At 37.9% G+C, this 14,058-nt stretch overlaps 1 protein-coding gene across 2 annotated transcripts in view; it reads left to right on the forward strand.

The window, feature by feature from the left end:
* ANKRD42 (ankyrin repeat domain 42) overlaps positions 1 to 14,058 on the forward strand; it is a 52,694-nt gene that overhangs the window by 4,468 nt on the left and 34,168 nt on the right. Inside the window, exons 3-5 of one of the 2 annotated variants that reach the window (XR_009545629.1) lie at positions 5,276 to 5,383; positions 9,494 to 9,613; positions 11,248 to 11,383. Coding sequence is in view for 1 of the 2 variants with exons in the window: in XM_060176750.1 (XP_060032733.1) it covers positions 9,494 to 9,613; positions 11,248 to 11,383 (256 nt within the window). In the remaining variant the exon portion in view is untranslated. The remainder of the gene's footprint in view (positions 1 to 5,275; positions 5,384 to 9,493; positions 9,614 to 11,247; positions 11,384 to 14,058) is intronic. The other variant, XM_060176750.1, reaches the window with a different exon arrangement.

Genomic DNA, 14,058 nt, shown 5'->3' on the forward strand with positions numbered 1-14,058 from the left:
CCGCTTTGAGCCACTGGTGTCATTACTTCGGGAACTACCAATGCTGTGGCATCTCTCTCTCTCAACTAACAAGAATGAAAAAATTGACTTGGGAGGTGAGGCACTAGCTCCACAAACAAGCGTAACATTTAACTACAAGGGAGAAGGTGAGAAGAAAAATAAGAGCACTGCTCTGGTATTTACAGTGCTGGGAATCAGACCTCTGGGCCTCAGGAATATGTCTGTATTCTACCTGCTGAGCCACCTCCTCAGCCACAAATAACTATGTAAATTATTAAACTGAGATAAGTTCATAGCTACTAACCATTTTGTAAAATTAAAAAACAGAAATGAGATTTTATTCTGGTAACTATATTTTCTTTTCCATTTGGTCTTCATTTGAGTGTTCTGTTTATTATGCCTTTGTAACAATGAATTATTTATGCTGAGGAGTTCATCAGAAGATGAGATTCTAGGAACATTTTTAATGTTTGGTTTATAATGTCTAGGACTTTGAGAGACTCAAAAGCAGGAGTTGGTGTCCTTTGAAGGCTTATTCACTCTCCTTTCTTGGAGTTGATGCTGATTCTAGACTGGGTACCTAATTTCCCTTCATGTGGACCTTTTTCTGAGTTCTTTCCAGGTAGACTAGTTTGTACTTCTCCACAATGTGGCAGCTGTGTTCCAAAGGTGCAAGCATAGAGGTTAACACAATGAATACCTAGTTATAGAAAATTCTAACATACTTCTATATAGTTTTTTCAGATTTTATGAAAGAAATGAAATGTTGAGATAATTTTGAATTATCTAACCAGCCCTGCCATGTACTGTGCTTCCATAAGTTACAGTCACTCTGAATTTGGTGTTTACTATTCCTACCTACATTTATGCTCTTATTATACATGCTTACATATCATTCCTTTGAGTAACATTAACACTATATGAGTGGCATAATTATGCCATTCTGCAGTTCACTTTTTATTTAGCAACATTTTTATTTTTTAATTTTATTTATCTTATCTGTGTTTATTTATTTATTTTACCAGAGCACTTCTCAGAGCTCTGGCTTATGGTGGTGTGGGGTACTTTGGAGCCTCAGATATGAGTCTTTTGCATAACCATATGCTCTCTCATTACTAGTGCTTTTGAGTTTTATTTAACATTGTGGTTATGTGTATGTGCTAGTTCACTTCTTGTAGTGATGCTGTAATAGTCTATTTTTAGATTTAGTTAAAACATCCATTTTTCACTAATGAATATTTAGTTGGTTTCAGTTTTTAGCTAGTACGAGCTGTGTTTAGTGAATATTTTGTGGAGAACTTTAAAAAATTTTTTTTATTTATAAAATGGAAACGTTGGCAATACCATAGGATAAGAGGGGTACATTCCCACACATTGCCCACCCCCAGAGCTCTATATCCAATCCCCTTCCTATTGCTTATCCCTCTGGGAGTATGGACCCAGCGTCACTATAGGGTGCAGAAGGTGGAAGGTCTGGCTTCTGTAATTGCTTCCCGGCTGAGCATGGGCATTGGCAGGTTGATCCATACTCCCAACCTCTCTCTCTCTTTCCATAGTGGGGGGGCTCTGGAGAAACAATGCTCCAAGACATGGAGAACTTTTTATATTTGCACTGTGTACAAAGTCAACTGATATTTTTCTTAGGATTCAAGGTTGTGTGTTAGGAAGAGGTATTTGAACTGCTGTATTTCCCAATTTGTTGCACAAGATCTACTTACAGATCTTGTGGTTTTGTTTGTTTGGACTTCTGTGCTTCTGGGAAGCAAATCTGGCTTGGAGAGTCTCCCTCTGTAGGCCACTTTCTGTGTACCATTTGAAGAGAACAAGGAATTACACTTTGACTTAGTATTTTCTCCTCAGTTGAGACATATGTGTCTGCACTTGTAACCCTGTGTATTTTCTGCTCTTTCCGCCTCCACTCTGTTTGATCTAAACATAGGCAACTTTTCAATCAGTTTTTGTGGTTTAGGTTTCAGATATCTTCTAGTTTCATCAAATATGGGTTTGTTTTCCTTTGTTGTTGGTTTGTTTGTTTTGAAAGAGGAGGAACTACTGATTATACATTGTTATATTCAACTAGGAAAGGACTTCCCTATGTGTCAGATAGTTCATCTCTTTCCTAGTGTCTTTTCAGACTTTGACTATTCTGACCTAGGCATTTTTTCTATTATATTAATAAAAGTATTTTTTATACTTTTCCCAGCAGCCTTCTCTCATTTATTTTATACTGTCTTTCCAGACATGCTTCTGTGGCTTTTTTTTTTTTTCCTCTTCTTTTTTTTGGCACCAGGATTATCACTTGTGCTCAGTGCCTGCATAATGAGTTCACCACTCTCAGCTACCATTTTTTTCCCATTTTCCTCTTTTTCTTTTAATTAATAGGAAAGAAAGAAATTGAGAAAGGAGGGGGGAAGATAGTGAGAGAGCCAGAGAGATACCTGCAGCAGTGCTTAACCACTTGCAAAACTTACCCCTGCAGGTGGTACAGGAGGCTTGAACCCTGGTCCTTGCACATGGTAACTTGTGAGCTTAACTAGTTGCTCACCACCCAGCCCCTTCATAGCTTTTTGACTTTTATGTAATGATTTATTGGTTTACTTTTCTTTCCTGACTTTTGGCTTATGTATCAGATGCTTGATCTAGAGTTCATGCATATCAGAATGGCACTGCAAATTCAGTTGATCTAAAACTAAACCATTGTCCTTTTTCCTCTCTTTCTTAGTTTTCTACATTAAAAGACTGGATTATGACTGTGTTTCAGTTTTCACAAAGGCAAAGAATTATCAACATTTGTCTACACTAAGTTATAATTCGTGATCTAGATTCATATAGCAAAGAATGCACCATTAAGTCAGTTGATTCCATATCACCTTTGTTGCTTGAATTTATTCTCTCTATCTTCATTATTACTGCCTTTGGTCTAGTTGATTTTCTTTTCTTTTGTTCTCTCTTTAAATTTGATATACCTCTAGACCACAGTCAGTAATATGAAGTTAACACTTTAAAACTGAAATTTCCTATTACTTAAAATCCTACTTGAGTTCCTATAGTGACTTTCTATATCCTGTAGAGTAAAATGTAAGCTGTTTTATGTTGTAGATTTACTTCTCCAACCTTATGTTTCACTGTACTTGTTTGATGGCTATCATTTCCCAAGCATTTCACATGATGCCTGGCCTTTTTTCTTCCCACCTGGTAACCAATCTGGTTGAAATTATGTATCTGACTTGTGACTTGTAACCAGAATACAAAATAGACTTTACAAATCACTGATAATAAAACAAAAAAAAACACCTCAATTCACAAGTGGGCATATGATGAAGCTAGATTGAAGTCAGGCAGGAGCAAAAGAGAAATCACAAGTAGACAGGATTTCTAGCTTATATAGAAAATTTTTACCCAATCTCACAATAACTGTTTAGACAATTTACTCTGATACTAGCCACAGTGCCAGTTCATTAGGTTGTAGCCCATTTTTTCAAAACACCTCCATCGGTTACATTCTTAGAAGTCAGGAATCAAACAGAAAAGCATAAACACCGATAGTTCAAATAAAATATTTTCAAGTGAGGCAAAAAAAAGTGGGCATATGATGTAAATTCGTCATTTTCTTGAAGAGGATGTACAGATGGCAATTGAACACATGAAATAATGTTCAACACAATTAATTATTAGTGAAGTGGAAATTAAAACACAAGGGGATGCCACTATCTATTAGACTGGCAAAGCAAAAAGAAAAAAGAACAAATACAATAGAGATGGCATAGTGGTTATGCAGAAAGAATTTAATAACCAAAGATTTTAGGTTCAGTCGCATAACTCCCAGCACCACTGGAAGCTAGAGTTTAACAGAGCTCTGATAGAAAAAAAAAAAAAAACTGTGAAGGATATAGAACAGTTGGAACTTATACATTGCTGGTTGAAATGTAAATGGTATAGCCATTTTAGAAAATAACTTGGCAATTTCTTATAAAAATTGCTGCTTTAACTTGTAGAGTTAAGCAAATGCGTATGTTTCTTGGCAACCTCATTTCTACATATTAACCTGGGGAAGAGGGACCTGCACATGTTTATTTATAGTGTTTTTATTTATTTTTCACTGTTCATTATTTTCTACTAGTAGTTTACATGACTATAAGATAAGAGGGGTGGGAGTCAGGCGGTAGTGCAGTGGGGTAGGCATTGGTGGGTAAAGTGCAAGGACCGGCTTAAGGGCCCCGATTCGAGCCCCTGGCTCCCCACCTGCAGGGTGAAGCAGGTCTGCAGTTATCTATCTTTCTCTCCCCCTCTCTGTCTTCCCCTTCTCTCTCCATTTCTCTCTGTCCTACCCAAAAATGACAACTATAATAACTACAACAATAAAACAAAAAGGGAATAAATAAATATTTTTTTAAAAGATAAATGGGATATAGTTCCATACCACTCCCACCCCCAAAGTCCTATACCCTCCACCTTTGTAATAATAACCCTCATAGTTCTCACAAGATCTTAGAGACAGGTTGACTTTTTAAAAAAATTTCAAGTTCAAATGTTTAATTCTCTATATTTCACATATAAGTGTTTCTAGTGGTTTTGATTCTCTAGTACCTCAGCACTAGTCCCTACATAAATATTTACTGTTATTACTATATTAATAATTATTAGGTTGAGCTTCTTTTTTATGTTACCATTCACTTATCTCAATGATAGGCAAATGATAAACCAGTAAGATCTTTCCAATAAATGATAGATGGCCACAGCTTCTTACACCACAATAAACTCAAATGTTGCTTACCGTGTCACTATGCTTGCACTGTTGTTTTTCTTATAATTGCTCTCCTTATTTACATATTTTCTGAGGTGTTAGTGAGAATTTCATAATAATAGGCTAAATTTAAAAGATAAAATTTGTGGGTCAGGCGGTAGTGCAGTGGGTTAAGCATACATGGCATGAAGCTCAAGGGCCATCGTAAGGATCCCAGTTTGAGCCCCCAGCTCCCCACCTGCAGAGGGGTCGCTTCACAAGCAGTGAAGCAGGTAGGTCTGTAGTGTCTGTCTTTCTCTCCCCCTCTGTCTCCCCCTCCTCTCTTTATTTCTCTCTGTCCTATCCAGCAACAACAACAATGGCAACAATAGCAATAACAACGAGGGCAAGAAAAGTGGGAAAGATGGTCTCTAGGAGCAGTGAATTCGTAGTGCAGACACCAAGCCTCAGCAATAACTCTGGAGTCATATATATATTTAAAGCATCCTCTTTATCATCTGCTAACATGATTGTATATTTTTCTTAATTAAGTGTCTTCATTGGCTTCTCTGGCATGGAGCTGATATCACACAAGTAACCACGAGAGGATGGACAGCAGCTCACATAGCTGCAATCAGGGGTCAGGATGCTTGCATGCAGGTAATAATAACTTTGGCTCCTTTTTTCTTGTTAACTCAGTAAGTTTAATTACTTAAGCAAAGTTATCATGGGTTTCTTTTTTTATTTTATTTCTTTATTGGGGAATTAATGTTTTATATTCAACAGTAAATACAGTAGTTTGTACATGCATAACATTCCCCAGTTTCTCATATAATAATACAACCCCCACTAGGTCTTCTGTCATCCTTCTTGGACCTGTATTCTCCCCACCCACCCACCCCCACCCCGGAGTCTTTTACTTTGGTGATATAAGTATCATGGGTTTCTTAAAATACATCCCCATTTCCCAAGTTGTCACGACTACATACTCTTTTTTAAAGTTTTTTTTTAATATTTATTTTTATTTATTTATTCCCTTTTGTTGCCCTTGTTGTTTTATTGTTTTAGTTATTATTGTTGTTGTCGTTGTTGGATAGGACAGAGAGAAATGGAGAGAGGAGGGGAAGACAGAGAGGAGGAGAGAAAGACACCTGCAGACCTGCTTCACCGCCTGTGAAGCGACTCCCCTGCAGGTGGGGAGCTGGGGGTTTGAACCGGGATCCTCATGCTGGTCCTTGTGCTTTGCGTCACCTGCGCTTAACCCACTGCGCTACAGCCCAACTCCTTATTTGTTAAATTTTTGAAATTTTATTTATTAAAAAAGGAGGAGAGAGAGAGAAAGAATCAGACATCACGCTGGTAATGTGCTGCAGAGGATCAAACTCAGGACTTCATGCTTAAGTCTAATGCTTTATTCACTGTACCACCTCCCAGGCCATGACTTCATATTCTTTAAAACACATATTCTTTAAAGTAAATATTTAGTAATTGCTTTGTGGTAGTTAGTGACTGTTTTGCTGATGGGAGTCAGACAAATTCCCCATGGCAAAGTATAAAAGAAAAAAATTTTTTTCACAAATTTTTATTTTATTTATTTTTATTGCCACCAGCATTATGGGAAATTGATCATATTTTTGCACTGGTAGGAATGGCACCTAGTTTGAAAATGAATTTGATGTCCAGAAATACAGTTATATGTTTCCTACACTGGTGGCACAACAAATCCACCACTCCTGGTGACATTTTTCCTTTATTTATTTATTTATTTACATTTGATAGGACAGAGAGAAATTGAGAGGGGAGAGAGAGATAAGGAGAGAGAGCCAGGAGATACCTGCAGTAATTGTTTAACACTCATGAAGCTTCCTCTTGCAGATGGAGGACTTGAACCCAAGTCAATGCACATGGTAACATGTGTGCTTAACCAGTGCACCACCACCCAGCCCCTGATCTTAAACATTGTCATAGTCTTAGTAAATAATTTCTTTTTTTTTAATTTTATTTTTTTTTATTATTTATTTTTTTAAATTTCTTTCTTTATTGGGGAATTAATATTTTACATTCAACAGTAAATACAATAGTTTGTACATGATTAACATTCTCCAGTTTCCCATTTAACAATACAACCCCCATTATGTCATTTATCATCCTTCATGGACCTGTATTCTCCCCACCCACCCACCCCAGAGTCTTTTACTTTGGTGCAATATGCCAATTCCATTTCAGGTTCTACTTGTGTTTTCTTTTCAGATCTTGTTTTTCTTTTTTTTTTTTTTAATTTTTTTTAATTTTTTTTATTTAAGAAAGGATTAACTAACAAAACCATAGGGTAGGAGGAGTACAACTCCACACAATTCCCACCGCCCAATCTCCATATCCCACCCCCTCCCCAGTAGCTTTCCCATTCTCTATCCCTCTGGGAGCATGGACCCAGGGTCATTGAGGGTTGCAGAAGGTAGAAGGTCTGGCTTCTGTAATTGCTTCCCCGCTGAACATGGGCGTTGACTGGTCGGTCCATACTCCCAGTCTGCCTCTCTCTTTCCCTAGTCGGCTCTGGGGAAGCTGAGCTCCAGGACACATTGGTGGGGTCTTCAATCCAGGGAAGCCTGGCTAGCATCCTGATGGCATCTGGAACCTGGTGACTGAAAAGAGAGTTAACATACAAAGCCAAACAAATTATTGAGCAATCATGGACCCAAAGCTTGGAATAGTGGAGAGGAAGTGTTAGGGAGGGTACTCACTGCAAACTCTAGTATACTTCTGCTTTCTTACTTTGGTGCCATACTCCAAACTCAGTCAATTTCTGCTTTGCGTTTCTACTTTTTTTTTTTTTTTACATGCATAACATTCCCCAGATTCCCATTTAACAATACAACCCCCACTATTTCATTCATCATTTTTCATTGACCTGTATTCTCCCCACCCACCCATCCACCCCCGAGTCTTTTACTTTGGTGTAATACTCCAATTCCATTTCAGGTTCGACTTGTGTTTTCTTTTCTAATCTTGTTTTTCAACTTCGGCCTGAGAGTGAGATCATCCCATATTCATCCTTCTGTTTCTGACTTATTTCACTCAACATGATTTTTTCAAGGTCCATCCAAGATCGGCTGAAAACAGTGAAGTCACCATTTTTTACAGCTGAGTAGTATTCCATTGTGTATATATACCACAACTTGCTCAGCCACTCATCTGTTGTTGGATACCTGGATTGCTTCCAGGTTTTGGCTATTACAAATTGTGCTGCCAAGAACATATGTGTACACAGATCTTTTTGGATCGATGTGTTGGGTTCCTTAGGATCTATCCCCAGGAGAGGAATTGCAGGGTCATAGGGTAGGTCCATTTCTAGCCTTCTGAGAGTTCGCCAGGCTGTTCTCCACAGAGGCTGGACCAATTTACATTCCCACCAGCAGTGCAGGAGGGTTCCTTTGACCCCACACCCTCTCCAGCATTTGCTGCTGTTACCTTTTCTGATGTATGACATTCTCACAGGAGTGAAGTGATATCTCATTGTTGTCTTGATTTGCATTTCTCTGACAATCAGAGACTTGGAGCATTTTTTCATGTGTTTCTCGGCCTTTTGGATCTCTTCTGTGGTGAATATTCTGTCCAAGTCCTCCCCCCATTTTGGCATGGGGTTATTTGTTGTCTTGTTGTTGAGTCTGGCAAGCTCTTTATATATGTTGGTTATTAAACTCTTATCTGATGTATGGCATGTAAAGATCTTCTCCCATTCTGTGAGAGGTCTCTTGGTTTGGGTAGTGGTTTCCTTAGCTGTGAAGAAGCTTTTTAATTTGATGTAGTCCCATAGGTTTATACTTGCCTTAGTCTTCTTTGTAATTGGATTCATTTCATTGAAGATGTCTCTGAAATTTATGCGGAAAAGAAGAGGTCTGCCAATATTTTCTTCTAAGTATCTGATAGTTTGTGGTCTAAAATCCAAGTCCTTGATCCACTTGGAATTTACTTTTGTATTTGGTGAAATACAGTGATTCAGTTTCATTCTCCTGCATGTTTCAACCCATTGTTTCCAACACCATTTGTTGAAGAGACTCTGCTTTCCCCGTGTAATAGTCTGGGCCCCTTTGTCAAAGATTAGATGTCCATAGTTGTGGGGGCTCACTTCTGGGCTCTCAGTTCTATTCCACTGGTCAGTGTGTCTGTTCATGTTCCAGTACCAAGCAGTTTTGATGACAATGGCCCTATAATACAGTTTGAGATCTGGGATTGTGATGCCTCCGGTTCTGTTCTTTTTTCTCAAGATTGTTTTGGCAATTCTAGGTCTTTTCTGGTTCCAGATAAACATTTGTAGCATTTTTTCTATTCTCCTAAAAAATGTGCTTGGGATCTTGATGGGGATAACATTAAATTTGTAGATGGCTCTGGGTAATATATTCATTTTGATGATGTTAATTCTTCCAACCCATGAACATGGAATATCTTTGAATAATTTCTTATACTTTATATAACATATATATAATAATGTAATTGTAAACATATTACTTTATTTATTTACTGGATAGAGACAGAAATTGGGGAAGGGACAGCTAGAGAGGGAGACAGACATCTCCAGCACTGATTCACCACTTGTGAAACTTTCCCATATAGGTGGGAACTGGGGACTTGAACCTGGGTCCTTGAGCACTATAATATGTACACTTAACCAGGTATGCTACTGCCTAGCCCTATACATGACTTGTTTTTTAAATAATCTGCACTGTATAGTTTAATGTCTGTATAAACTCATTCTTATTTCTCTATTTTTAGGCTCTTCTAATCAATGGAGCAAATCTCTCAGCTCAAGATGATCGTGGATGCACCCCTTTACACCTTGCCGCAACACATGGACATTCTTTCAGTCTACAAATAATGCTCCGCAGTGGAGCGGTGAGGGCTTCTTGCTAATGTGTGGAAAATGTATGATTGTATAGATGAATGCCATTTGGTACTCTGATTTTGTGTTTGGAATATCTTAAGTCCCATATATGATTTTAGAGCAGTCATTTTGTCTTTCTCTTGAGCCTTTCCATCTTAGACATGGGAACATTAATTTATAAAAATCTTTTTTTTTAGTTTAGTATTTTTTATTTTAGTAGTGAAAGTTATTTATGACTTTGTGCTCTTTGTGTCAGTTCAGAGTTTAACTGGGAGATTCTGAACTTCCAAATACAATACAATTATATATATATATAATTTTTCCACAAGGATTATTTTTTATGTTTTATTTACCTTTTATTGCATAGAGATAGAAATCAATAAGGAAGGGAGAGAGACAGAGAGATACCTGCAGACCTATTTCACCACTTGTAATACTTCCCCCCTGCAAGTGAAGACCAGGGCTTGAACCCATGTCCTTGTACATTGTAATGTATGCACTTAACCAGGTGTGCCACCACCCAGCCCCACCTATATTCTTTATTTTATTTTGCCTCCAGAGTTATCACTATGAGTCCTCAGCTCTTGTTAGCTTTTTTTTTTCCCCCATCTTATTGGATGGGATAGAGAAAACTTGAGAGGGAAGGAGGAGCTAGAGAGGAAGAAAGACACCTGCACACCCACTTCACTGCTCATGAAGCATCCCCTACTGCAGATGGGAAGTAAGGATTCAAACCCAGATCTTTGCATGTGTCCTTGAACTTTATATTATGTGTGCTTAACCTAGCGTGACACCACTGACCCCCTTTTTTATTAAGGGGGTTAATGTTTTTCTATGTAATCATTGACATATGCATACAGTTTCATTATGTAATAGACCCCCAAGCTTTTCTTCCTATCCTCCCTTGCCCTCTCTCTGCAGAGTTCTTTGCTTTGGTGTAATACACCCTACCTATATTCTTTTTAAAAATCTTATTTTATAAATATTTATTTATTATATATGAGAAATATTCATATGAGACAGAGAAACCATAGCACCACTCCAGCACCTGCAGTGCTAAGGTTCAACTTGGGGACCTCAAGCATGAAAATCCTATGCTCCAGGAGTTGGGCAGTAGTGCAGCGGATCAAGTACAGGTGGCGCAAAGTACAAGGACCGGCGTAAGGATCCCGGTTCAAGCCCCTGGCTCCCCACCTGCAAAGGCGTCGCTTCACAGGTGGTGAAGCAGGTCTGCAGGTGTCTATCTTTCTCTCCCCCTCTCTGTCTTCCCCTCCTCGCTCCATGTCTCTCTGTCCTATCCAACAATGATGACATCAAGAACAACAACAATAATAACTACAACAATAAAACAACAAGGGCAACAAAAGGGAATAAGTAAATAAATAAATATTAAAGAAAAAAAGAAAAAGAAAATCCTATGCTCCATCAGTTTCTTGAGTCATTTCTGCAGCAGCTATTTCATCACATTTATAGTATCATATTAACTCTGTTCAAAGGAACGGTTATAGTAAACTTTTGTTATATTTATGTTTACTTTGTAGTGTTAAGGCCCATCTTTGATTCTCATATGCAGGATTAAACAGCTAGATGTAGTTTCTCACTACAAAATGAAAAGAAATTGAGTCCTTGTAAATGTTACCTCTAGGATCCCAGTATCACTGATAAGAGAGAATGGAAACCTGTCCATTATGCAGCTTTTCATGGGAGACTTGGCTGTTTGCAACTTCTAGTCAAATGGGGATGTGCCATAGGAGAAGTGGACTACAATGGGAACCTTCCAGGTAGTCAACAAAAACACATATTTTGTTTTTTCATTAATATAACCTTTTGACATATGTGAAAAATTAGCTGGGGAGATAGCATAGTTGCTTTGCGAAACGACTTTCATGCCTGAGGCTCTAACATCCTAGGTTCAATCCCTAACACAGCTAAGAAGCCAGACCTGAGCATAGCTCTGGTAAAGCAAAACAAAACAATTTTAATAAATAGCTGAGTAATAATATCCCATTGTGTATGTGTCCCACAACTTTCTTATCCACTTATGTTATTGGGCATCTGGGTTGTTTCCATATTTAGGCTATTAAAAGTAGTGCTGCTGTGACTACAGGTGTGCACAGAACTCTTTGGATAGATGTTTTGTTTTAAAACAAAGCAAGAGAACTTTTTTAATATTCATGAAGAAGATAGGCAGAGAGAGAAAGAACCAGACATCACTCTAGTGCATGTGTTGCTGGAGATTGAACTCAGGACCTCATGCTTGAGAGTCTAATTCTTTATTCACTGCACCACCTCCTGGACCATGCAAGAGAGCCTTTCTAATCTACACATTTAAAAAATGTGTTTTAAGATCAGAAAAGAAAAAACACAAGTAGAACCTGAAATGGAATTGGCGTATTGCACCAAAGTAAAAGACTCTGGGGTGGGTGGGTGGGGAGAATACAGGTCCATGAAGGATGATAAATGACATAGTGGGGGTTGCATTGTTAAATGGAAAACTGGGGAATGTTATGCATGTACAAACTATTGTATTTACTGTTGATGTAAAACATTAATTCCCCAATAAAGAAATAAATTTTTTAAAAATGTGTTTTATAGACAGAATAAAGCAGGCAGAGATGGGAGCTGGAGGCACATTGCAAAAAATCACCTAAATAAAGTTGGTTGGTATTGGTATGTCCAACAATAGAATGGACTAAAACAATAGGAAATATCCCTGTGTTGGAATAATGCAACCATTCAATAGAAGTATAAGTTCATTTAATTACACATTGCCTATATGGCATTGATTTTCTTTTGTATTTTCTTTTCTCTTCTTTTTCTTTCTTTTTTTTTACCAGAGCACTGTTCAGCTCTGGCCTAATGGTGGTGCGGGTGCTTGAACCTGGGACTTTGGAGCCTCAGGCATGTGAGTCTGTTTGCATAACCACTATACTATCTACCCTCCACCCTTCTTTTGTATTTTCTTCTAGATGATTTAGTATGAACTTTTCTCAGGTTTACCATTCATTTAACAATATTTTCATGCATGTGGTGAAGATGTGAGATTCATTATAACTCTCTGGATATATATAAAGTTTTTCTGTTATTATTTAAGGAAACTTTCATCTTGTCATGTGGAATTTCCATGGCTGAACAATGGATATATTATTTCACTAATCTTGGAAAATATATGATATTTATTGAATAAATGCTTCTCCAATGCCCTCATTTGGGCATTTATTACACATGTAATTAACTTATGGATCACTTAGATCCTATTCATTTTAATCTCTTTATTTATTATATAGACAACCAGAAATCGAGAGGAAAGGGGGTGACAAAGAAGGAGACAGACAGAAAGAGAGACACCTGCAGCCCTGCTTCACCACTCGCAAACCTTTCCCCCTGCAGGTGGGGACTAAGGGCTCAAACCCAGGTCCTTGCACATTGTAACATATGCACTCAACCAGGTATACCACCACCCAGCAGTGATTCTATTCACTTCATAGGACCATTTTTGTCTCTGTTTTGAACATTACCTATTATAATGTTTTTATTTTCACTCATCTTTTTTCACACCATCTAATCTGATGTTATAGTACAGCATATTTAAATTGTATGATTATAGTATGGTATTTTAAATTTACCAGAGTAGCTCTGGCCTGTGGTAATGCTGGTAACTGAATGTGGAACACTAGAGCCTCAGACACCAGTCATTTTGAATAACCATTATGCTATTTTCCTAGCCATACTTGTATTTTTAATAATGTAAACTCTGGACACTATTGTATTTGAGTTAAAGTGCTACTACAGCAGTCATGTAACCTACAACCAACTTCTCAGTTGAAACCTAAATGTCTTCCAAGTGGTGCTGTAGAACATCAGAAGAGGGACATCATAGTGAAACTGTTGTAAGAGTTACAGAAAATGATACTTGATTTAAATCTTGAGAGAATCCTATGAAACTGTTTTTTTTTCCAAAACACTTTATTGTATGTGTATGTAGGGTGGGGGGATAATGATTTTTTCCATTATGTTTATTTATTTATTGAATAGAGACAGAAATTGAAAGAGAATGGGAAATAGGGTGAGAGAAAGAGAGACACCTGCAGCACTGCTTCACCACTCATAAAGCTTTCACCTGCAGGTGGGGACTAGGGATTTGAACCTGGGTCCTTGCGCATTGTAACGTGTGTTCAACCTGGTGCACTACCACCCAGCCCGGAGATAATGGTTTATAAGACAGTTGTCACTTAAGTACAGTTTCTTGTCTCCCTGTGACAGGTGTCTGCATACCACTACCAACTAAGTCTTCCTCTAGCTTCATGTGCTGGGTCCCCACATCCTCTGAACCCCTTCCTGCCAACCCACTCCAAAGTCGTTGGCTCTGCTGCAATATACTATAACTAGGCTGAGCTAGTATGTATGTATTGCCATATGTATTGCCCTTTCTTTGCTTCTTAAGTTCCACTTATGA

The sequence above is a fragment of the Erinaceus europaeus genome, chromosome 17 (assembly GCF_950295315.1).
Source record: "Erinaceus europaeus chromosome 17, mEriEur2.1, whole genome shotgun sequence".
NCBI classification, from domain to species: Eukaryota; Metazoa; Chordata; class Mammalia; order Eulipotyphla; family Erinaceidae; genus Erinaceus; species Erinaceus europaeus.